This window comes from Myotis nattereri (genome assembly GCF_964212035.1).
Source record: "Myotis nattereri genome assembly, chromosome: 11".
In the NCBI taxonomy this organism is placed as follows: domain Eukaryota; kingdom Metazoa; phylum Chordata; class Mammalia; order Chiroptera; family Vespertilionidae; genus Myotis; species Myotis nattereri.
In genome coordinates, this window is record NC_138086.1 from 47,772,585 (window position 1) to 47,799,706 (window position 27,122).

General features: G+C 41.1%; 1 protein-coding gene across 9 annotated transcripts in view; it reads left to right on the top strand.

Moving 5' to 3' along the window:
* Positions 1 to 27,122, top strand: part of DYNC1I1 (dynein cytoplasmic 1 intermediate chain 1) — a 276,554-nt gene that overhangs the window by 238,798 nt on the left and 10,634 nt on the right. For all 9 annotated transcript variants that reach the window (XM_081102249.1, XM_081102252.1, XM_081102256.1 and 6 more), the window contains 2 exons: positions 15,065 to 15,205; positions 19,336 to 19,461. In XM_081102249.1, the coding sequence (XP_080958375.1) occupies positions 15,065 to 15,205; positions 19,336 to 19,461 (267 nt within the window). The remainder of the gene's footprint in view (positions 1 to 15,064; positions 15,206 to 19,335; positions 19,462 to 27,122) is intronic.

Below are 27,122 nucleotides of genomic sequence, written 5' to 3' on the forward strand. Positions count from 1 at the left end.
GCCCAGCGCACCTAAAAAGTCAGAAAGCAATGGCTGGGTCCTGGGGGAGGAGACATCCCTGTGCATGTAGGTGGTGGAGAGGGCATAGGGGTTAAGTAGGTCTTGATCAGGTCATAGGACTGGAGTGTTTGGAGAGGAGAGAGAGCAGTGCATTCTCCAAGGTGGAAGCAGAGCTGGAGGGCTGGAGTGATCCAGTGTGCAGAGGGGATTGTGAATGCAGCCCACTGGCTGGAGCAGAGGGTTCTGATTAGGGGTTAGGGGGGAACCACTTCTGCAACGCTTGGTCCTGCCATTTCAGCACTGATCTGCCCCAGTGGAATCGTGGTGGTATTCACAGACCCAGACTGTCTTGTTGCAGCGTGGGCCCTGGGATCTGCGGCGTGGAGGTACTTTCTCAATGTAGCTATTTGTACTGAGCCTGTCACTAGCTCGGCAGGAGGTAAAAATTACTTGACAGCCTCTCCTGGCTCTCACCCATGCAAAGCGTGAGCGAGCATGAGGGTGTCAGAGTGGGTGGGCGTTGGGGAGAGTGAGTCCTTAAGAACTGACACTTTGGGTAAAGGAGAGTGAAGGGCATTGAGAAGTTTACCCACAGTTTTGGGGCATCCATGCCAGGCAAGCAGGCACCCACAGTGGAGTCCCTGTACCCTCCCATCCTCTCTGTGCTTTGTCTTTCACTCTCAGAGTATTTGGTTCGGTATAGAAGTCTCTCCTTCTCTCTCTCTCCCTCCCTCCCTCCCTCCACCCTCCCTCCCTTCCTCCCTTCCTCCTTCTCTCCTTCCCTCCTTCCACCCCTCTCTCTGTCTCTGCCTCTCTTGTGTGCACGTGCACACACACACACACACAAATGATTATAAAAAATAACTTTGAAATTTAAACTCTCAGCTAAGGATCTTTCTCCTAAACAAAAAGCTACATTTTAATCCAATTCTGTTGCTTCTCTATTACACTGCAAAGGCGGACTCCTCACCATATGCAGGGCGGTCGTTGAAGCCCATTTGACTTCTTCAGGCGGGAGTGATAACATTTTGGATTTCATTTTGTTTGTCCTGTAAGAGTCTTGAGTTTTGGCCAACACTCAAGATGAATGTGCTTCAGACCTCACTTTCTGTCAGGAGGCCAAGTGGACTTGGGAGAGAGGGTGGAGCTGTCTGTTCAGACATGATTTTTAGTTTGCCCTTTGCCTCTGGAGCCAGGGCCCTGGCCCGCATCCAGCCGCACGAAGAGAAGATTATGGTGTTTTCTAGGTAATTTTAAGGAGCACAAACCCAAAGTGAAGTCAGGTGGTTTCGAGCCTGCACTGAATTTTTCATGTTAAAGATTTGTCATGATTTGGGTTTTCAGCGGCGCTGTATTTTACATGATGAAGGGAATTGTATTCTTCTGGAGACAGGCATGTTTTGCTTGTTTGCTAATGACCTCTGGTTTTGCTTATGGGGAGTTTTGTTAACAAATGGAAATGTAGCAAAATAAAATGCTCTGTTTCTTTCGTACTTTCTTTTTCCCCCTCCTTTTTCTTCTTTTTTAAACAATGGGAACCCTTGTGATAAACTGTCAAAACCAGGCTATAGATATTGGTTATTGTAGCATCATTAATACTGTGTAAAAATAAATTAGTCACTTTGGCAATCAAATAGTCTTCCGCTCTCCCGGTGGTGCCTTTAAATAGAGCCTTCTCCTGGCTGTTTGATGGATCCTATTGTTAGGAGAAAAGAACTGCAGAAATCTATTCAAAAATTCTTTGAAAATTTTCCAAACTCAGGAACCCATTCAGCAGTAATTAGCCTTTAAGGAGGCTGATACGGAGAGCTTGGCAGGGGCCTGCCTAGGGAGTTGAAAGGCCAGTCCCAGCCCCTGACGGGAGGGTTCGGCTTCAAGACCCTTGTCATGCTGCACCTCCTTTACCTGCTTGCCTGGCCTTTTCCTGCCCTTTCAGCCCATCCCCCATCTCACCCTCTGACTGCCTTTTCTCAAAGAATGGGAAGGCAAGGCTGAGACTGCAGAGGGTGACAAAATTCAACCAACATAAACTCTAAATCTCCAGCATAGAAGACTTCTCAAGGGAAAATAGCTCTGTCTTCAGGCAAAAGTGACTGAATTGAACAGAACTATAATTTCTGGCTCAAGTGTAGTTGGATCTCTGGAATGGTTTGATCCGTTTGAACTGTGATCACATTGAAGTCCACATAGATTTCCATTCTCCAGCCTCACCTGCACCAGTCATCTCAGCAAATTGCAGAACTATAGATAGGATTTAAAGCTAAGTGGGGACATTTTTTTTTTCTTTAATTTCAGAGAGGAAGGGAGAGGGAGAGAGAGATAGAAACATCTCTGATTGGCTGTTGATGAAAGAGGATCATTGATTGGCTGCCTCCTGCATGAACCCCACTGGGGATCAAGCCTACAACCCGGGCATGTGCCCTGACCCGGAATCAAACTGTGACCTCCTGGTTCATAGGTCAACACTCAGTGAGTGAGCCATGCTGGCCAGACCTAAGTGGAAAATTAAAAAGAAGCTCTGCGGGCTCCAGAAAGGGGCGTTCTTCTATAGTCACTGCAGCCCCTTTCAGTGGAAGGCACAGGAAAGCACCAGGTGGAGCTGCCGCCGTTGGTTATAAAGGGACAAGGGATGGCTCGGGAAGGAGAGACGTGGCTGCTCAGAACCAGCATTCCGCCTTGCACTCCTGGGGGCAGTCCTGGAAATGCAGAATTGCAGGGTAAATGTGCCCATGCGGGTGTGTGTTAGAGGCCAAAAAAAGAGAGCTCCCCTCTTCTCGTTTGAGAGCTGTGTTAGTCTGCTTGGCTGCCAGCTCAGAGGACCACAGACTGGGTGGTTTAAACAACAGAAATTTATTTCCTTACCGTTCTGGAGGCTGGAAGTCCAAGATTAAAATATTGGCAGGGGTGGCCTCCCTCCCTGGCTTGCGGATGGCCGCCTTCTCCCTGTGTCTTCACAGAATCTTCCCTCTGCACATGTCTGTGTCCTAACCGCTACTTCTTATAAGGACACCAGTCAGATTGATTAGGGCTCATTTATATTACCTTATTTCATCTTAATTGCCTCTTTAAGGACCCTAGCTTCTTATACAGTCACATTCTGAGGACCTAGGAGCTAGAACTTCAACATATGAATTGTGAGGCTGACATGATTCAGCTCACAACAGAGCTAAGGATGTTTTATTATCACAGTTGACCCTTGGCTATGGACATAAAAAGTTAACGATAATGAGCTTCCCATGAGGTTCTTTCATGAACACACCCCCCACCCCACTCCTAATGCCTGAAGGCCTCTCATCCCTCCAAGGCCGACTCCCAAGCGCAGGGGAACCCTGAAGGACCCGCGGATGGTGAGGGAAAGTGGTAGGAGCAGTTGATGCGATGTGGTTAACGTGAAGTGACTTTGCTGATGCTGAATCCAAAGGCCCGTTTCTTCATTATTACATGTTTGGAGTACACTTGCACACTGGCTCACGATGTCTAGTTGCTATATGGTGCTGACTTGGACTGAGGCTTGCTTATAGTCAATGCATCATTCTCCCTTTTCCAGGCATCACTGCTCTTTTCCAAATAAATAAACATTTAAGAATATTCCATGGAAAAAATTCTCTCTCTCTCTCTCTCTCTCTCTCTCTCTCTCTCTCTCTCTCTCACACACACACACACACACACACAGACAGACAGACACATACACACACATATACACACACACACCCTGATTGACATTTATGTATCACAAAAAATTTCAGGTACATATGGATGCTTTAAGTCCAAGGATAAGTTTTGTTTGTTTTTAATGAGATAACATTTGTCAAACATCTAATTCCCAACACCTTATTCCTGTAGTATACAGGAAATCCTTGCTTAGATATCCTACCATCAAGTCACTATAGACTATTTTTTCATATCACTTTCCTCCTCAAGAACAGTCCCCTGTTCCTAGTTCCTTGCCCATGGTGTACAAATTTGCTCAGATTTTTTGTTGTTGTTGTTAACCCTCACCTAAGGATATTTTTCCATTGATTTTTTAAAAAAGTATTTTTATTGATTTCAGAGAGGAAGGGAGAGGGGGAAAGAGAAACATCAATAATGAGAGAGAATCATTGACTGGCTGCCTCCTGCATGCCCCACACTAGGGATCGAGCCCAAAACCTAGGCATGTGCCCTTGACTGGAATCAAACCCTGGACCTTTCAGGCCACAGGCCGATGCTCTATCAACTAAGCCAATCCAGCTAGGGCTCGATTTTTTTAGAGAGAGTTGAAAGAGAAGGGGAAAAACATCAATGTGAGAGAGATACATCGATTGGCTAAAGGGGTTGATCCTACAACTGAGGCATGTCCCCTTGACCAGATTTGAACCCATGGCCCTTCAGTCTGTGAGCCAGCACTCTATCCACTGAGCCAAACAGGCTAGGGCTGCTCAGATTTTTGCTGTGACTGGGCAGCGATTATGACCTTCATCAGAGATTAGATTTAAGATAGCAGAATGAGGAGGAAAGTTCTGAACTGAAGTAGCACGCTAGAAGAACAAAAGGTAGACCAAGGGAAATGTTGAATCAGAAATCCACCAGGGGAAGCAGAGGTTCAGCCCTGGGAAGACTATGAAAGGATCACAATCCCACAGAATTAGAAAAAAGTTCTGGTCTCTGCTTACAGGTGTCAGGCAGAAATGGGACTGGACCCAGATGCTACCTGCTTCATCACCCGCTTTCAGTACATCTTGTCTGTTTCCTACGGGCCAGGCTCGATGCTGCATGTTTGAGATATAAATTCACATAAGAAATGGTCCAAAAGTCAGGACAGTTACATCAAAATGGCAAGTGGGTTTCTTAAGAAAAAAAAAGGTAGCGCTGGACACAAACACCAGTGATATTAGGATTCCCTTAGAGATTGGGGGGTGGTGGTTGGATGGGATGGCTTAAAGTGTCACAGACATGTCCTAAAATTTGGATTAGCTTGCCAAACCACTTGAAGAGCCAACATGCATCCACACTGACCACTGCCACATTTCCCAACCACCCTCCACCAATTTCACTTCTCTCTCCAAGGCCATGCGTGAACCCTGATGGCTAAATGCACTGGCTTCTTTTTAGTCCTCATCATACTGCCCACTGCCCATTCTTGCAGCACGGGTTATGGTCTCTTGGTTCACCTTGAATTCTGCATTGGTTCTTACTCCTCCTCTCTCTTGGCCCAGGTCTTTTTCTCCATCCTCCTCACGCTCTCCTCTCCCTCAGCCCTTCTTTAGAATGAACTTTAAGCCTCTCTTTTATTCCAGACCTACATTTCCACGGCCCTCTTAACTTGAGTGTGGTCTCCAGAGACTCCCATGTACCATGTTTAAATGAAAAACCAGATCTTCCTCCCAACCCTGCTGCTTCTTCTGTTTGATTCTGGGTATTCATCACTCAGTCGTCCACACTAGAAAAGCTGGAAAATGGTCACACAAATGTTAGACATCTCTGAATCCATTTAGTGCACAGCACGATGCCCTGTATCAATACATATGTAATCGATGAATAGCTATGGCTTCAAGAAACCTTAACTCTGTACTCAGGGCCGTTCATAGCATGTTCTCATCCCTGCCTTTCCCAAACCAAAATTATTTCCTTCCTCAGGACAAATTTGCAGAGTCCTCATGGCTGTCCCCACTGCTCACCTTTCCAGCTCCCTGGGAATTCCATGCCAATTTACGCAGCCAGGTCCTTGCATGTTTTTCTTTCCTCTCCTTGACTGACTTCCTTACCGTCTATCAAAGCCTATGTGTCTTTCAACGCGGTTCCCATCACCTGTTCTAGATAATACCTCCCTTGACCACATCAGACCATGGTAACCACCAACAGGCCACCCCTCCAAATCTCCGAATTCCTCTGGCACCTAACATCTGTACCACAGAATTTAGCACCTGGCCGCATGCTTGTTCTCTTTCTTTGGTATAAACAGACAGAAAACCTGTCTCTTTCCCAGGGATTTGCAGACATGGTAAATTCCTCCTTGAATTTTCCCCAATAATGTGTCTTTGAGGAGGAATTTATATTCTTTCTTCCTTCAGATGGTGAAATCTACTTACCACCTTGGGGTAGTTTGTGTTTTCCCTTTCCCCTTAGTTATCAGGAACTTTAGAGCCCTTCGGTACCAGATTGTAATAATCAGCTTAGCTCGGGATCCTGGTAATAGCTATCTGTCCCATCTGCCACTGTTGTGTGTTTATCCTTCATTTTGCACCATAAATCCTTTTGGAACAAAGTGAGAAATAGACCCCCAAGTAAACAACATTCTTCTCTTATTATTTCATAATTTTTATTTTCCTACCTGGATTGTGAGTCCCTGAGACCAGCCAGATCTTGGATTTCTATTGAATGCCTAAAATAGAAAGCAGACGGTAGGTCCTTAATAAATTATTGTTGATAGATTACTATTTTGGGATACCCTAAATTAAATAGCTACTTTGTTGAAGCAGGTTAGGTTATTTCAAACCGAGATGGAAATGTCTCCTAAAAATAATTCTAAAAAGGGATCTGACCACATGTATTTCTGCTGCATTTTGTTAAATGTTTAAAATGTCAGAACAACAACAGTAAAAATCAAAAGTTATTGTTTTAGCTATTACAGTAGCTAAACATAGTACTTAAAACAGGTGAGAAGATTAATAAAATCAATAGTTTACTGCCAGTAGCACTTACCCGATAGCAGTGCACTTTTCCCCACAACCCCAAGCCCCGCTGGCTGCCTTTCTGATAAACACCAGATTCAGGTAGTGTCTGACTGACTTTCTTTTCTTTCCTTATCCTCTTTTTTGCTCCCCCTTTTCTCCTGTTCTAACGCAGAGTAGCAAATATTAAAATTGACTTTAAATAAAACTACCCGTGCCAGTCATCAAATTCTTTTCTGTCTAACTTTTTTGGGGGAGAGGCGGGAGGGAGGAGAAAGAGGTTTCTCTTTTAAGCTCACCCAGGGAGAATAACTTTGAAAGAAACCACAAGAATGTAATCATCAAGTCACAGCCAGACTTAGCCTGTGTTCATACTTCCTGTCCTTTCACCCCCCACCCCAACCCCAGCCTCCCCAAACATTCACCGCCAACACCTACCTGTAGCTGTTAAATATTTATACAGGCATGTGTGAATAATCCATATAAGAAAAAACACTTTTGAGACTTGAAACTCACCCAGTTGACTGGGCTTTAGCACTGTGCAAGAAGTAAGGGCTTGGTGAATCCTTTCCTTTGCTCTTTTAACCAGAGCGGAAATGATTGCCTTTTTATTTCAGTAATATGCTACACGAGTTGCCTTCCCCGGCCTTCTCCTTCCAGCGGTAATGTTTAAAGAGAGAACGAGAATAACAAGTAGCAGACCCAGCTATCTACATAATTATGAGATTCAAAAAGACGTCCACCCCCTACCTCCTGATCTAACCTGCATTTTATGTCTGATGGTGGGAGATGAAATAAAACTCATCTTTATCCCCCAGAGTAACTGTGGTTGAACCAAACCAATGTGGGTCCCTCTTGGCCAGCCTCATGTGACTTTTTAACCTTGTACATTGCCCGAGGTTTGTAATTGTACTCGGTTATTTTCCCATGGCCATTTCCAGTGTCCTGAATCACCTCACCTCATGGTTAACTTGCTTTTTGAATAGAAATTAATTTCCGTTTGGTTTAGTTGAAACAGAATACGGTAGTAAGCAAACCTGTTGTAAAGCAGGAGGCATAGCAAATATGTTCTACATTCGAACAGACTGTTTGAATTGGTGCTATGTGAGTCTCCGTGCCCCACTCTCCACCATGAAAATAAATGCAAGAATCAGCTACACTGATTTTACATCTAATGTCAAAGACATGTTGCATTGAACATCAGGAAATATAGGAGTGTAGATGCACAAAAAACTGCTTTGACCCTTTGAGAATGTACCCTTCTTATATAAAATCAATTGTGGATGCAAGAAGTAGAACTGAAAATTTAATTATTTCAATAATTTTACCATTAGATGTGAAACCTGTGTGAGAAAAATCTGGGTGTTAGGGCATATAACTTCTTGAAAAGATATGATATCTGTGTAAATGCTGTACTTACAACTGTAGTGAAACCACCATGTCAGATTCGCCCTGGGAACTGGCAGGTGATAACCTGGCAACTTAAACATAAGTGTGAGTCAAGGTGTAATCCAGGTACCTAGGATAATTTGAAATTATAAAAATATTTTAAAAGGATTACATATATGTTGGTAAGCCAGATGCTAGTGATTGACAGTTTAAGGACCAGCCTGGAAATGTTGTGCCACTTAACCTACCCACTAATAAAGTGCAGTTGCATAGTTGGACATCAAATAAGTAACAAATAAATAAGCCGAACTGCTTGAGCCTGCAAATAACACTTTCCCTGCTCATCCTTCTAACCTTCAAGTCTTCACAGCACGAATACAGCCACACTTTTTGCTGCTTCTAGTTCTGGCCCATTATCATCCCTCAACACCTCCTAATCCTTAATACCAATGTTCAGCCTGACTATGATCTAGATATCCAATGCTTCTTTCTCTAATATCATGTTGGACATGAAACCACTCAGCTGTAGTCGAAGGAACTGGGGAGCGGCCATGGAAGAGGGGCTCTTTTGAACTTGCTGGTTGCCTGCTACAGCCACATGGTCCGAGAGAGAGAGAGAGAGAGAGAGAGAGAGAGAGAGAGAGAGAGAGAGAGAATATCCACCCAGTTGTACTAATGACCCTCTCTACCCAGCCTCAACTCAACTAAACCAGAAGGCAGAACATACCAAAGGAGCAAACGGCAACTCAGGAGAGCAGCCTGCTCGCTCAGTGTGTGCACAGTGGGTTTGTACAGAGCTGTGCTACTAAAACGCTCCTTATAGAGAAGAACCCTTAGGTGGAGCTGATATTCATAAAAATCATGCCAGTGTCAGGAAATACTCCTTTTATGAATTAGGCAAAGCTTGTAGTTTTTTCCATAGCTTTAAACAGTCAAATACCAGTCAAAACCTGTGAATATGTATACATTCTTTTATATGGATAATTATCTTCTTTATTGGTGGCGCCTCCTGGATTAGGAGGATTCTCCCATGCAAATAAGCGGTAGAGGAAGGTCGTGCAACAAAGAGTACCTTTCATGTGGCTTCGGGTCTTACTTAGCAAAACTTCCACGTTTCTGGAGAGGCAAATGTTCAATTCCTGGGTTGCTGTAACCCTCTTTCTAATTATTTTAAATTAACTAATTCCAGGTAAAATCCTGATATATTCTTGGTTAATGCACACAAACAGACCCACCATACATATTCTGTTCATCCACAGGGTATATGCCTAATTTTGAATTTCTGACCATGATAGAAACAGATAAGATACCACAATTTGGGCATCACGAGTATTGTTCTAATAGTAGCCTCAGAAATTAAGACGAAACAGAGTGCTTTGTGCTTTTGAAAAGGATCCCCAATTAAGGTGCAAATAATGTTTTCCAGCGATTGTACCCAATTTGCAACACTTCTTTGGGGCCAAGAGAAGTGGTGTTTTGGTTTGGTTTGGTTTGTGAGTTTGGTCTGTTTGTTCCTTTTAGCACTTTCTTTTTATGGGAGAGGCATCCATTTTGTGTGAGCCTGAAGTTTTGGGGTCCGTTGGTGGTTTTTTAAAAGTGATATTGTGGTCTCACATTTTCATGTTTCCTGGAAGAACTGGCTGGCCATGTATTTTAATTACTTCACAGGAACCCACATGATAATTTTTGAAGGACATTATCTTATTACTCATTGTTTAGTATTTTGGTCATCATTTTTTCCCAACAGGATACAGTCTTCTAGGTAAGATTCTAATTGGTTTTCCTATTATTTCAGAATAAATATACAGAAATTCCATTAGTTCTGAGCCTGCACCCTACTTACCCATGTATTACCCTTTGCCCCACCTCCCCTCCACTCCAAAAGAAATGTTCAAGGATCGTGTAAATGTTTCTACTAAGTCAGCTTTAAAAGCTACTCATTTAGAGGCAAATACAGCCTCAGGAACCACAATCTTTAAAGGCGTTAGGCATTTTAACACAACTCTTTCTATTCACCATCCTTCACAATACTGAAGTCTGTTGGGGTGCTGAGAGGTACCTGATAAAAGGAAAGCAAAACATACAGAGGGAAAGAAAACAAGCATAGTTTCTAGATGTGACTTTGGTACATTTCTGACATCAGGAACAGCAACTCATCCCTCATGAAATCATTCTATAGTTAGCTGATTGGGAAAATAGGCAGCCCTCTTCATTTTCAGAAGGATACTTATAAAATCAAGGCTCAAATCGAGAGATAAGTCTTTATTGCAAAACGTTGATGGATGTGGTAAAGTTTCATTTTGGGACAGAATTCACGACCTGCCTGTCTTCTGTAAATTTAATATTATTTATTATTTCACGAGTAGTCAACTAGGAGGCCTATTGCTTTCATAATTTAAAAAATTTACTAAAAACCACCCTGTTACGTTTTATATTTATATTTTGATGAAATACTAAGTGAAGAAGTCTCGGTGATATGAATTCCACAGAACATTAAGGGAGATGGCTTTTACTATAATACATAGCTTGGAATAGCCCTGTAGAAAGCTTTCACGTACTAAATTCCATTCCATCCCTACAGCACAACAGAGTCGTGGAACCACAAAGCCAATAGGAGCCCTGGAGGCCCAGCCTCCCCTCTCACAGGTGAAAACACTAAGAACCAAGGATAAGTTCAATGTCCCAAGGTCTGTAGTTTCCCCACCTTCTCCTCTTGCCTTTCCTGCTCCATGCTCCCCTATGTTATCCCCATCTTTCAGATAATTTCATTGTAGTTCCTCACCCAAAGTCGTAGAGACATTTAGTGAACTGGAACCCAAATCTTTGCCTTCTAGCATCATTTCATTCTACTCTAATGTCTGGTCTACTCGTAATCTCAGCTAGCTAAAGGGCCATTTCCATCCTGTTTCCTAGTTTTCAGGAGAAAAAGATACCTATTGCTGTCACATGGTGCTAACGATGCCTGGAATTCTATGGGTAACATCTTCAGGATTATTAATAACTGATTTAGGAAATGAAATAAACCTTCTGATTGTGATCTTTTTTTTTTTTAACTCTTTCTACAAGTTACATCGTGTGTGTTTAGTACATATTGCTTGTGCTGACAAGGATAGCAAAGAGGAAAGGGAACAGGTCTGTGTGGGGTATTTTTGGTGAAGATTGAAGACCATTGCCATGTTTTGTACAGGACCCCATGGTTCCAGCAAAGAGAGGGTGTGCTGAACAGCAAGAAAAACCAGTGCGTCAAATCCAGCTCCACTACTCACAACCTTCTTGGCCTTGGGAAAGTTACTAACTTTCCTGAACTATAATTTTCTTTTCTGTAAATACCATCTACCTTACAGAGATTTTATGCGGATTAAATTAGACAATGTGTGTATAGAGTCGGGCACACAACAAACAGCTGACAATTTACCCTTCCCTGCCCTTCGTGTCTGTCTGGGAAGTTACTGGGTGCTGCTTCTCCATTCTGTTTGAGAGTTGGGGCATTAAAATCAAGCTGAGCTGTGTCTAGGTAGTTGAGCATTTTCGGCCCGGTCCTGAAAACTTGTCTAATGCTACGGTGTCGCGGCTCTATTTCTCTGGCATGTGTCACACATGGAGTGTGTTGCGTAACAGTGCTGTTCTCCTTTTCTTTCTCCTTTAACAGCTCACCGATACTAAACATGGCATTAGAACAAGAAACACACGGGGGGGGGGGGGTTTTCACCAGTGAAATTTGATTGTTTTGCAAAACCCTTTCTACAGTAACATGCTATGGAATAATATTTAGTTTACTAAATGGCCTTGAGTATTTGCAGAGTAAATATTTAAAATCACCAGGCTTCTGTGGCTTTAATATATACAAATGACATTACAGGATCCTCCTCAAAATCATGGGTCAAATTTGCCCCCGCATTCTCCACCTTTTCAAAACTTGTGGCATTCTCAAGTCAGTGAGGATGCAAATAGCAAGTTATGCTGACTTTGTGGATCCTGACATGCACGTCTCAGAATTCAAAACCAGAATATTTCAGCCCTGATGCTTTTGATATATTTTATGAAAATGTTAATATTTCATGATATATGTGTTTCCTCTAAAATGTTTTATATCAAGCATTTGAGACAAATTTTTAATTGGGTTTTCAGATTATTCTTTGGGCCCCAAATAAAATAGAATAAAAAATTCCTTTATTGAAAGAAGTACAAATAATATTCAGAATAGCACTGCTTACTATTTTGTAAGAGTGGCATTTGCCTATGCCTATAGCATATGCCACACTACATTTGGAAAGCAATGGATGGTAGGTGTCAGTCGATGGTACGCTCATAACCAATATAATCCTGACCAAGACTTTCCCAGTTTGTGAAGGTTAAAACAAAGCCTTTGAAAATATAAGCTCTTCTTCCTTTCCCCAAACATGCACATACTGTGGCCTAGAATTACTTGCACAGTGACTTTTAAATGGAAGGTTCAGTCTTGGGAGCAAGGGGTGTTAAGGAAGTTGGGGGAAAAAAGCTAGAGAATAATAATAGCATTTCAAGGTAATGCTATTAAACACGAGAAGATTGGGTTTTGGTAACATGAATAGTAACAGTTATTTCCAGATGTTTAAAAAGTGAAGTCTCCAGGATAGATGATAATCTCAACTAAGTTTCTCAGAGAAGAAGCCAGTAAAAGGAAAAAGGAAACAGTACTAGAGATGAACAGGCTAATTATTGAGAGAATTAACATATCTAATAATATCAGGTCCTTAGAAAAGGGCGCTCTAAAGCTGGATGGTCTTCTGATCAAAACAAGGACCGTAGATGTGTTCTGTGCTCATTGTATATCTGCGTGTGTATATCTATACCTAGGCCTCTATATCATCAGTTACACTACCAGCTGGGTTATTGAGAGAAGATACTGAGAATCAACTCTTTTAGGCATGTGTAGTCTTTTCTACCCTTAACTTTAATAAAAATGTGCTACTCATGTTCTTTAACAAATCTTGACTGTCTTGCTATAAAATCAACAATTTGGGCAAGAATAATTTCTATGAGAGTGAGAACTTAATATTCACAAGTAGTCGGTGAAAACCCAGCTACTCCACACTGCTTTTTTTTTTTTCTGTATTAATAAGGAAAAATGATACAATCATACAATCCTTGGATATACAGTTTTTCTGGAGGAAGTAGTTTGAATCACCTAGTCCAAACAGTGAAAGGAAGAAAGAAGCTACATAAATAACAAAGAGGCAATTTTAGCTCCAAATCAATGTGCAGACATGCATATAATAAAAATTTTGGCATCAAAGAGTTACAGCAAGTTAAGATACAAAACTCTAAAGCTAATGTCCTTTTCATTCTTCTTGAGATCTCAATGTCATATATATATATATATATATATATATATATATATATATTTTTTTTTTTTTTTCAAGTTACTCCCCCATTAGATACGTTTTGAATTAGAAATAAGACATTTCTCACACATACACTACCAACACATGCACACACACACAATAGGCCATCTAAAATCTTCTGTACTGCTTTAATAGTATTACAGTTGTGTTCACTTCTAAGCAATGCCAAAGTAATTTAATTCAAGGAAAGAAACCACTTATAGTTAGTACCTTAACAAATGTTGCCTTAGGTTTAGATTATGGAGCTGTTACTGTCTTCTCACTAATGTTGTTCACTTCCATTTCAGTGCATGCATTTTGTGCATTTCACATTCACTATCAGTACACTTTGCGAGTTGGAAATAATAGTCCTAGTCCAAGCTGATTCCCTACAGATACGTTCTTTGAACATTCTATGCAGGTTGTTCATATTGCATGTTATTAAATTTGATTTGATCTTTTTACTCTGGCCTGTACAGGCATTCAGTGGAACCCAAGAGTATAGACAGCTGACTGGATAAAGAAGACGTGGGGTGGGGGAAAACTTCATTGTTTAGATTTCTGTCAGAGGATATAAGAATACTTAATTTCTTTTTATCTCTAGGGCTTTCATTATCATTTAAATTTCATTTTACATTAATTGATCAGGGATTAGTAAAGCCATTATGCAGAAATTAGAATAAGACAAGCCAGATGGAATGAATAATTCATGAAGTCCAATTACATTTTATTTCTGGTGTACTTTCAAACTTGCCTCTGACTTCTGTGCTATTTTGATGTGACAATATTCACTGGAAATCAAGAGTGCCATTTTAATTTATTGTATCCCTCTGGAGAGTGCAAGCATTTGTATGCAGTGGGGGTGTACAAATGCATTTGCCCAAGAAAACACCAAATTCAGGGCTCTTGGAAATAAATACTGGGGGATTTAGAAAATGTGGTTCATCTTTGAAGATTCAGGGTAGTGAATTGAGCCACACCGGTTCACCTGGCTTGGGTGCACTGACTGACCCTAGGTAGAGAGACTAAGGTCTTAGAACCGCGAGATTTTTCACTTCCCAGAAGAACTACAAATATTTTTAAAATATGTGTTCCCATTCCCCCCTCTCCACCCCCCCCCCCCCCCAAAGGAACCATTAAAGTATGGATTTGGTCTACAGTTGGGACTGGAGGCCGACTTGCAACTGCAGACAATGACCACGAGGTGGCAGGCATTGCCTTCGATGTACAGGGTTCGGGGCCATCGGGACCGCCAGGGGTTTGCTGAGCATCCCAGCAGGTCAGATCCCCGCAGGAGGACCAAGACTGGGGGCTCCGAGCGGCTTGCAAAATGTAACCCGGCCAGAATTCCGAGCTAATGGGCAGCCCCGTCCACCTGCCTGGAATGTCTATGACGATGAAGCCTGCAATCGCCCTCCCCCCCGCCACCCCTGGCGTGTCCCAGCCCCCAGCCCCTTAAGAGCAACCCCCCTCCACCCCGGCATTTATTTATGCCACTGGACAGTTCTAGTCACATTAAAGCTGCGGTTCACCTTCGTAAGGACTTTCATCTCAGGAAGTTTTATGACACTTGGTGAATGTGCAAAGTTTTTAATTAGGCTCGCTAGACAGCCCGAGGCGGCAGCAGCGCCACAAAGTCTTCACGGTCTCTCTGCTTTACAGCACAACAAGCCGCTCTACTCCTTTGAAGACAATGCAGACTATGTGTACGATGTCATGTGGTCCCCCGTGCATCCCGCGCTCTTTGCCTGCGTGGACGGGATGGGGCGCTTGGACCTCTGGAACCTCAACAATGACACCGAGGTGAGCGGCGGCGCAGGCGCCCGGGCCGGGAGGGTTGGGAGGGGGCGCAGTCGGCCTCTCTCCATCTCCCCACCACCCCCCTATCCCTCTCTGCAAAAAAAACCGGCCTTTTTTGGACAGACCCTCCTATTGCAGCTGGGCTGCCGGCCCCTGTTCTGGACAGCTCTGGAGGGAATTGGCAGATGCATTGCCAAAAATCATTTAATCTCACTTCATCCCTAAACCGTGGCAGATGCTGGACAATTGACGACCCTTTTTTTGCAAAGAGCAAAACGATACTTGTTCACGCTTTTCCCCTAAGGGAAGGAACACACAGGCATATTTCAGAGCGGGGCCGAAATAACTCTGTTGGCAAACAGTTGGAAAAGTAAGCGTTTGTGGACGCTGGCTTTTTGTTTGCTTGTTTGTTTGTTTGTTGGACACTGACTTTAGATTGGGGTTTTGAAAGGGCGATTCGTCAGTTTTCGCTATTTGTACAATTCCTGTTTTGAATTCACAAGAGGTGGTTATTTTGGCTCTTTATGCTCAGATCCAGATCCAGCCTCCACTTAATTTTTTACAAGGTAAACAATCCTTGTCTAAGATGTTCACCTCACAGGCAGACTTTCCACAATAGTTTCTAACTCTGAACGTGTGTGTTAAACCCAATGTTTTTTTAGAAGTGCATTTTAACGTCACATTTAGAATACTTCACAGGTGAAAAAATAGCCACTTTTAAAAAACACAATTGACACTAAGGAAATATTCTTTTTAAAAAATTAAACTATATATATATGTAGTGTTTTTAAAAGTATGCTATGTGATTTTCCCCGCTTTTTTCTACTCAAAATTATTGAGGTGCTCATTTGGTTATGTGGGTTTTTACAAATATATATGAATATTAAATGTCTTTCAATTTAATGAAACACAATGGTCTCCATCATTTCCTGGTCTCTGATTCAGGGCAGCTCTCCATAAATAAGAATGGACAGGTAAGAGGAACAAGTGTTGCAAACTATATGTCAAGTGGAGAACTAGAGAAAGCTCTTTTGAAGTGTTTTGAGCAGGAAACAGCTCAGCCTTTTTAATTAGAAAGCCTACAGCTGGAGGATATGAGGAGGCGCAGACTCCCCTCGCGTTTTTTGTGGGAGGGGGCAGGGAAATATCCTTCAGGTGTTACTATTGAGCCATTGTATCTTGCAAGATTATATACCAACCTATAACCGATGCCAGATTGTTATCTTCTTAAAATATTTCCATTTAGGTCTATTTTTTCTTGGGACCATAAGAGCTATGCATGTGACAAGCATAAGGGTTATGTAATAAAGCATCTTTGAAAATAATCTAAAGGCCTGAGTACATACAATGCCCATCATTTGGGATTTGGAAATGTTATAACATTATTGCTTTTAATAGAAAGATGTTATTACTCCACATGTTAACAGTTTTCCAAAGTTTTTCATCCCATGTTGCCTCTGGCTGCTAAAATAAACTCATTCACTTAAAGCAACCAAAAAAACACAGGTTTTCCAGATTGACTGAGGGAGGCCCCCCCCCCCCCCCATATCAGAAATCAGACTTAGTAGAGGTGACATTTAGGTAAAACCCAGCTACAATGCAATGGGAGTGAGTGTTCTCTAAACTCCTTAATAATTCTTATGTTACTGTTTTGTTTTTAATCAGCTTTTTAGGTAAAATGAAATGAATGTCTCAACATTGCCAGAAGTCACCCCCCTCCCCTTTTTTTTCTCTAGGTATCAAGAGACAACCACATAAAAGTGTTATAGCTAAATATTTTAAAAAATCATTACTGAGCATGCGAACCATTTAGTTTTGTGGTAAACGTAATTCTGCTTTCACAGTAATAGTCGATATATAAGTCTGATTCAAATCCAGTAATGAACTGAACGCCTTTTTGAAAACCCTCAAATTAGTTTTGCCTTCTATCAAGTTGAACGAGATTTTTCAAATATTTGTGAGATTAGGAATTAGATTTGTTTTTTGTTTAGCTGTTATTCAAAGTACTGTGCTTTTAAACCAAGTTGTCCCAACTGCTCCTATGCAAGGATAGTTTATATTCACGTACCTCTGCGCAATGTAGTAATTGATGCTGTATAGATCCTGTCTTTGCAAGTAAAATGATTGAGCCTCAAAAAATGTGAAAATATCTGTGAAACTGAAATACAAGAGTAAGAAAGACAGAGGCAATATAAGGATTATTTTTATTATAGGTTCATCAACTTTTGAAAGGCTGTTACCGGTCAGGCTAATAAAATATATTTAGTCATTTCCTTCATGCATTCGATAATTTACTAGCTTGTATTATAGGGTGTGATGGCCATTTTTACCACTTATAATATCTATGAAAAGAAGGTATTGTTAAATGGTTAGAATATTAATTGATTCACTTTGCTGTATTACTTAATTCCACATAAATATAAAATTATTTAAAATGTATTAGGCATAATTTAAAATGTATCAAAAAATCAGTTTTTTTCAGAGTGATTCATTTTTTATCGTACTCATATTAAGATTAACATTTTTATTCTATTTTTGAAAGTGTTCATTTTTTATAAATCTGCTATTGAATAGAATTAGGTAAAGTATCATCCTGTTTGATTTCTCCACATTATGGAATTAATTCTGAAAACTCTAGCTGGATCTCTGAGTTGTCTTCTGAGTAGCACACTAATAATAAAATATATTGACAGAATTACAGCCCATCTAAATTCACATTGTTTTGGCCTTGGAAAGGTTTGGTTACAAATTCAGGCTCCAGCTTGCACAGCAGGTACCCTTATTGTAGAAATTGTGTATTTTAAGGAAAAAAAAATGAGCTGGGGACTTTTGGTTAGAGTTTTGCTCATAATTTGACATGCAGTGACTTAAGCGGGTAAGAGAACGTTTATTGATCTCAAGATTAAGTTTAAACATGGATCCTTACATACGATGGAGTTTTTATTGCTATTTTAAAGATAGGTATTGGGTCAATAATCACATATAAACAGGTGGTTCCAATTCCTGGAATCACAGAGAGCCAGAAGTGCCACGGCAGAGTGCCCGTCGTCTTTCCCTCCTTCCCAGGCGTGTGTATTAGACGCAGGTCTGAGGCAGGGGTGAGATGAGCTCGGTGGCCCTCTTTTCACTACAGTTTTTTTTTTTCTTCCAATTTTTGTCTTAGCATTTACCTTTCTGATTTTTTAATGGCCCGTTGTCGTTTCTTATTCAACATTCTTGTAGATTCAATGTAGAAGGTTCTCTTGGCATCTGCGCTGTATGTGAGTAAACCTTCAACCTTAAAGACAGGAGTTTATACAACTGATGATGGACAAGGGGCAGGCCCACTGAAATTATTTTTTCAAATGCTGAGTTTCCTGTAACAAGTCCTTCAGGTTCCATCGGCACTCTCGGTTCCCTTTAATAGTTATTGTTGTTTCAGTTATCGACGTGGTCAGATCTCAGGTATTAGAGGAGCTATAAGACCTTTTCTACCAGGAGGTGCTGCCTCCATTCTATCAGGTTGGCACCCTGGGGACATGTCCAAAGGTATGAGCACTTCCTATATCCAGGGCTGCCAGGAGGAGGGCAAACAGAGTGGGGAATAAGAAAAAAAGAAAAGAATTTGAGGTTTTGAAGTTTTTCACCTGCTTACTTTTTCTTCTTCTGATCATCCCCTCCCTGATGAGGTTTTGAGGGATCAGTACATATTTTTCCCCTAGAGACTCATATTACTATGACTTTGATTCCACCAAACACCCTCCCTCATGCCTTTTAGAGTATCCTTAATCCTGGTAAATCCTGAAATCTCTCTCCATTCATCCATAAATCTGGACCTGGTGGTGAAGTATCATCACATGGAGCTGTTGTGTTGGTTTGGACATTGGATGTACCCCCTGCAAAATCTGAAGACATATTTATGTCACTCGCTGCCCATTGATTGTGGAAAAAGACCCCCTCTTTTCGTTTTCCATTAGAGCATCTCCCCTGTGCCCCTTAGTACAGTGGAGCATCTGATGTACCAAGAACAATGAATCCTTTTACTTCTGCAGGGGATGTATATTACTTCAGGCCCATGAAGGCAGTGGTGACTCATCCAGTTAAACATATATTTAAATTCATATTCAGAGATTCTTTCCTAACCTCTTTGGCAGGTTCCAACAGCCAGTGTGGCCATTGAGGGGGCGTCTGCCCTAAACCGTGTTCGTTGGGCTCAAGCTGGCAAAGAAGTCGCTGTCGGGGACTCCGAAGGCCGTATTTGGATCTATGATGTTGGAGAGGTACACACATATATATATATATATATTTTTTACTTCTATACAGTGAGTTTAATTCGTTCCATGACGGAGCTCAAAACTCAAATCACTCATATGTCAAATCATAAAGTGAATGAGTGAGACACGTGATGCTGGGCTGATGTTGTGGCGTTCACTGTGACATTCACTGCGCCAACTAGCGGTGGGGTATCTGAAGCTGGCTTGTAACCCGAATGTTAGCTCACAACTCAAAGCAAAAAATTGGCCGAGAGACGGCTCGTATCTTGAAAAACTCATTAGTCGGGACACTCATAAGTCAAGGCCCCACTGTATCTCGTTTAAAGACCTAGTGAAATTATTAACAAGACCTTGTGGACCACAAGAGCCCTCTTAAGTGCGTTTGCAAATTTCCATTGACTTCGGTGGGAGTTTGGCGAGACTTCCTTGGGGCCTAATTTGGCCTCCTCTCTCCACTGCGGGACACATAGGGAATGACCCATGTTCCCCACAGAGCACTGCAGGATTCCCAGCTGCCCTGGGCAAAGCATGCACTTCCCACCAACTTCATGTCACTGCAAGTTTGCCAAATTCATCATGCTGCCGTTGAATCTGGACTTTGTTGCTTATTCCAAAAAGTCAAGTTTTAGTTGATGTGTTTTGTTAAAACAAAAACTATTACTCTTTAATTAAAAGGCTGAGGTGAATCAGAATTGTGTACCGTTTTTATGGTATTCAAAATTATTACATGAAAGATAGACCTCTCTGGCATCTCTATTTTTTTAATATACTTTTATTGATTTCAGAGAGGAAGGGAGAGGGAGAGAGAGAGCGAAACATCAATGATGAGAGAAAATCCCTGATTGGCTGCCTCCTGCATGCCTCCCAACTGGGAATCGAGCCCACAACCTGGGCATGTGCCCTCGACCGGAATCGAACCCAGGACCCTTCAGTCCACAGGACTACCCTCTATCCACTGAGCCAAACCAGCTAGGGGTCTGGTATGTCTTGTTACATGATACAGGGTGGGGCAAAAGTAGGTTTACAATTGTGAGTACGCAAAACATGGGATTTATTCTTGTATTATTATTATTATTACTAATTATTGTATTATTTTCCATAGGAACAACTGTAATCCTACTTTTGCCCACCCTGTATATTAAGTATTATTGAAGATCATGATACAAAAAAAACTACATCTTTTATTTCAGTAAAATCTCCTTGAAGCATTAGACTATATTTAGTATCACATTATCAATCAGTTGTACCGAAGCATATCTGTTTATTTTTATTCTAGAAGAAAGTGTTGACAAAAACCTTCATTTCCGATGAGGTTAAAGAATGTTTTCCTTAAAGACAGAAAATATTGAACTTTCAAGCAAAACAAAATAAGAATGTTGTGTGATGCTATTTTGGCATCCTGTGAATCTAACATTTGCATCCCCCGGGGGGACTACACCACATCTGTATGCATACGGGTGTTAACCTGGGAAGTGCCCTGTGATGCCTGGTAGATAATGGGCTTAGCTGATCACCCTGAGAAGGGTTCTGCATGGCTTCACCAATCAGCATCCTGTAACGTCAGCAATCCTACATGGTTCTGCAGAGCAACTGTTGATGACATATTACAAACTGCTATAGGGTAGAGCTGGTTGTGTTGAAACAAAATCTAAATGAGGTTGTTTGGGGAATTTTTAAAAATTCACCCAGAGAGAAATGGAATGACTTTAGAAATAGGAGTTTTCTATTTGGAAGGTACAACTCTACATAAACGAACTGGAAGGACCTCTCGGTTTTACTGCTTTTTTCTGTTTCATTAGACACCCCCCTAATTGCTCCTGATGCCACAAGCTGAGTCATTCCAGCAGCATTGACTGTTAATATTTATCCCCCGAGTCGAAGATGCAAATGGTCTGGTGAGCACTGACGCAGTTTGGAGTCTTTGGGAGAGCGAATACCCTCTGAATCGCAAATATTGCCGATAGTTTTCCAGCAATATTTTCTTCAACAGGTATTCTTTACATTCAGTGCATCTTTTGATTGGGTCGTCCTTACAATAAATTAAACAACAACAAAAACAAGTACTCTTCATCAGCGCCTTACTGAAAAATGTAAAAGCTAGCATAGAAGGAAAATATAAAGAAACAAGCAAGGTTTCTTTTTTTTCTCCATCTCTCTTTCTTTCCTTTATTTATAACAAATGTAATTGTGGGAGAGATGCTCAGAGATGCAGTGGAAGGAAATAGGTGAAATTAAAAAAAAACAAAAAACCTTTCTCCACCTCCCTTGCTTATACATAATGTCCCTTAATTCTTGTAAGATTATATGCAACATTATTTTATCCAAGAGAGCTGAAAAACAGACTAGTTTAACAACCTAGTTTATTCAGAGACAGGCCTTTTTAAAAGTCTGTATGTTGACCACAAATATTATAAATATACATATATTTGTGGTTTTATATGTTATATGTAATATATACACATACACACACACTCTCTCTCTCTCTATGCAATAAGAAAACACAAAACATATACAGAATTTTCTGTGATGAAAGTGATTTTATACTTTGTGGACAGAATTACTTGAATATGCCTCATTTGGGGAATATAAATGATTTTGCAAAAGTTACTTTGGCTGATATGTGGCTGCTCAAACTTCTTGCTAGGTTGCTACCATCATTTCTAAATTGTTAAGTGTTGTTAGACTCGTATTTCTACCATCGTACCGGCAGGTCAGGCTGGTTTTCATTTTTGTATTATTGCCCTTACTTTTCTAAGTGATATTACAGACTGTAGAAATGTCTGCAACGATAGGCCAGTCTCGCCTATTGTCTGGAGTCTAGACAGGCTATAGAAAAATCTCTGTGACATATAATAGGCCAAACAATTTGTAGGGTTGTTTATCCCTACAAATTCACTACCAGAGGGGGGGATGGGGGGGAGGATATACTACTTTATTGAGAGTAGGTAATTTTATAATCTTCTAGCCCTTCTCTGAATGACCAAAACTCAGGGTAGGCTTATACGTTTGCACGGTCTTCTCTCTATTGTTTGATCTTATACAAAGCTATTTACAGCTCAGAAAAACTCAGACTTCACAAGATAATTTTGTCTTAACTATAGTGTTTTTCTTCAGTATTTTTGTAAGGTATTTACAAATTTACCTCCTATTTACTTCCGGGGAAAAAAGGGAAGGAGTCTTTTTCTCTGTTCATCTCTATACCCTGTTCTAAATCTCTGAAGACCAACTCTTTAGGGGCTCCAGGTACTGAAAGGAAAGATGGCTTGTCTACAGCTGAGCTCAGCTAAAGCCCACTTCTGAGAGGTGGTAGATCCCTTCAAGGGCAGATGCTGAGGTTGCTGTAATTACTGCCGTCTCCTCCCCGAGCCTGAAACTGACAGAGCATAACTGCTTGGGAGGAAAGGACACCCTCTCCACAGCCCCTGCCCAACCTTCCAAGTTACCTGAACTTTAGAATGTGAGGTCAAATGTAAGACTGGTGCAAGGCTGACCGGAGGGAAGGGGTTTGAGCAGGACGTGGTTTAAAAATACAGAGAGAAGAGGAAGAGAAAAAAATATGGCATTGAGGATCAAATTGTTAGTAGACTGTGTTACCATTATCTGTATTCAAAATTGGCCCGCTGGTCCCCATTAAAAACAAACCCCTCACTGGGGTCATGCTGGCCTTTGGATGGAAAACCTTGTTCTGTGGAACCCTCCGGGAAAGAAGATGAAAGGCTTTTAAATAAGCCTTAGAATACAATCTGTATAAAACACTAAATGGTAGCTTTTAGAGTACACTTTGTTGATCCATTTTCCTTGGACCTCAAACATAGAAGAGGTGTCTGTGGGAAGACATGGCACATTCATTCTCCCACGGCTAATTCCCCTGGGAACTCTGTTAGGCCAAAGAGAAAGGAGCGGGCAACAGGCTATCTGTTGCCAAGGTCATGTTCCAAGAGGAAAGCTGGCTTCCTGGTGTGCAGCCTGTGCAGTCGCGTGGGCCCAGTGCTTAGAGGAGCCCTGAGCTTGGGTTAGTCCTCTGCGGTCATTGTCCTGCAATTGTTCGGAAGATTTTTAACGAGGCACCCCGCATGTGTATTTTGCACTGGGCCCTGCACATTATGTAGCCAGTCATGTCCATGGGAGGATTGCTTTTAATACCACTCATTATGCAAATCAGAAATGACAAATTCTGGCCTTGACCTAGACCATTACGAAGAAGGAGAAATCTTTAGAATTGTGGTTAAATGTAGTACATGCCATATGTTTTTCTTATTATTACCTATTTCTTAAGACTATTTTAAAATGTTGAATAAAAATAGCAATGACTTTACATTATAAACATCATGAGGCCAATAAAAATAGAGCTGAAACCATACTGGATATTCTGATTCTTCCCACAACCCTGTTCTGATCACATTGTAATTTTAACTGAAAGTATTATAGAGTTTGGGGGAAGGTCTCTATGCTGCCAGTACAATTGGAGTAGAGAGGGACAGCCTTTCTCCATCTACTCCATTGTCAAGAACTCCCTGACAAGAGACTTCTGTGACTACCAATGGAGACAGCGCCATTCAAGTCCAGGTAGACGTGCCTACAGGTGAGACCTGACAGTCAACTAGAAGGCGTGCTCGAAAGGGACTCTGGTGTCAGCCAGTCCTTAAGAGCTGTCTGCCTCCCCTCCTGTCCCAGCATAGTGTCCCCATGACCATGCCTCCTCAAGTATATACAACTATCCTCCGGGACTTTTAAGATGATGGCAGAGAACAGTGGCTGGAATCCACATTTACTGATACAATTTATCATGAACTTCTGAAGGGGTAAACAGAGGATTGCGTATGAGCTCACTGAAATCACCAGATTGAGTTTGTCCATCTCCCCCGGCCCGCCTCCCCCCCCCCCACCTTTTTTGTTACATGGCAAAGGCACAAATAATACCTCCTATGACTCAGGAGGTAAACTATAAAACAGCAGTGTTTTCAGGTAGGCCACATGATGCTTTGTTTATATAGCACGCGTTTTCGGTTGTTTGATTTCAGCGTTGTATCTGGAAAATATACTGTACACACTTATTTTCACAGATAGGGGTCTATTTTCTTTGCAGAGCAGGTGCTTAATTCCATTAGCATAAATGGAAGTTATGTGAAATCAATGAATGACAGTGACAACCCCTAGTATGATTTGGCTATAATTTTATTCTATTTGTGCATCTTAAAAGTTACTTCCATGGACAGTGGTTGCGGGCACCATTTAAATTTTCTAAGATTTAAAATAAAATAAAAAACACACAAAAAACTGAGCCTAGCTCTTGAGTAAGTTTTGAGGCTTTTTCTCTCCAGACTATGGAATTGCAGCCTGTTTGTTTTGGAGCTGTATGCTTCCATTCAATTAATTGAAACGCGGGTAAGATAGCAAGTCATAAATTAACTGCAAATATGACCTGAAAATGTTGAGAGTATTTTGCTTCAGAATCCACTCGCAGAGAGCTGTTAATCATGGTTGAATTTTTTTTAATGATGTGTGAACACATATTCTAAAGAATGAAACATAAAAATTACTCACTGCCATGGCTCCTTGACTGAATAGCAAGCTTTGCCACATCTGTGGAGCTGATTTTCACAGCACATGGGCCAGCGAGGATGGAATTATTCACGTGTGCTGATGATTGATAGTCGGCCTATCTACCTGTCGTCCTTGCAGATGTGTTTTAGAGAAAGCCCGTTGCCACCGCGATGCTTGGGTGCTGTCACGCAGACGCGGCTGTCATGAATATCCCCACCACGGTGTTTGCTGCTTATCTGAATTAGTTAGAGAGCTGTTTGCAGCTCCAGTTTTAAAAGACCCAGTTTATCTTCCACCTCCTTTTATTTCGTTTTCCATTAACCTCTTCCAGGGAAGATGTGTTCACTTGTGAAAAACACACAGAAGTTTCCAATCCCTGGTTATATTTCTGCCGCAGTTAAGTGATAAAATTCCAAACGCGGGTTCAGCTGAAAGAAGAATTTGGAAAATAAAATGGCAACTTGAAATCTGTAATTTGAGAGATGAACAGATCTTCTGGCTCTGGCTTTATTTGTTTGGTATCCCACTCACTCATTGCCTAAGAAAACGTGCGTTCGTCTTTATGTCTTAACCCTGAATTTTGGCAACATTTCAGACACCTTGTTTGATAGGACTATTTGAGGGGGCTGGTCATTTCAATACACATTTCAGTAAAGACAATACATTTGACACTTGTTAGTATGTTAAAAGGTCCTTGAAAAATTCTTAAACAGGAAAAATGCAGATGAATAGGAGAGATCAAATATAACTGCTGGAAACGTAAAGCGTGACTTCAGTGGTCATTTAAATATATTTTAAAGCTGAAATGAATACTTAGAATGAAGAATCTATTATGAATCCCACCAGGAAAGACGACCTAGGTAATACAGTTTGGAATGACAGTCAAGGTATCATGTACAAGGACCATTACAAAGTGCCTCCCGGTTTTCATAGCCAGCTAGAATAACAATCAAAGATTCGGGGAGCCCTTCCTCTTTGCACTTTAAATGGAGTTTTGCTCTGGTCGCATCTGATAAACTGGAAGGGCTGGGAGTTAAACAGGATTTGAGTGACATAAAACAAATACAATATGTTTATGGTTTTAAGTGGATTACACTGAAGCAATAATTGTTTGCTTTGTGGAACTACCTCGAATAGGACAGGGCCTTCATCAATTTTCCACAAGAAGTTGGTGCCCTGAATATAAACAACCCCCTCCGCGGGGAAGGGGGAGTACGGAACACAAAATATGACGTTCAACTGAGATTTCGTGGTTAATTCAAGTAAGAGTCCCTTAATGAAAAAGAACGATTTCATATGAAATCAGTCCGTCTGATGATTGTGCTTTATGAAGGCCATTACCCCTGCTGCTGACGAACCCGATAGCCTGCCTGCGCTCCGGCAGCCTCCGGAAGCAGCGAGTGGGGCTGGGCTCAGCTTTCCTAAGTCCAGTTAGAATCACCCCAAACACTTGTGTTTCTCATTAAGGGAGTGTGGCCATGAGTTGCAAGATGCTTGAAGGTCTTTGCAGTACTAGCTTGTTCTTCAAATGAAGAAATATTTTTTCTTTAGCTGATGAGAAACACTGCTTTTGGTGTTCCCTCCATGCTAAAGACGACTTTGGCATAAACTATTCCATCATACCAGATCCCGAGATAAAAACCGAAAATGCACATACTTAGCTCTGCTAATATCTAGATATGTAGTGACCGAGAAACTAAGCATTGCAATTCTCAACTGCACTTTTCAGGTTTTGCCTGAATTTTTATTGTCGTAGCCACAACGCTGTGCAGGTAAGTCAAAAAGCACAACAGCATATTTGTATGGGCAGATTTGGGGTGCTGATAAATATAATTATAAAATAAGCCACTTTGAAATAATAGATTCATTTTCTTGCCACAATAAATTATACGTATTTGTAATAAAATAATTTAGTTAAAATGTATGATTGTCATTTTAGTATTAACTTGATTTCTTCTTGGAAAAGTGCTTAATTTAAAAAGAAAAGAAAAAGCACTATTCCAGTTGATGTTATAATTATTCATCTTATAGTGAATGTAGTAGCAATGGCTTTCATTTTGATAATTATATATGTAAAAGACCATGATTAAACTAATTATTATATAAATAGTGTGCTTATTCAG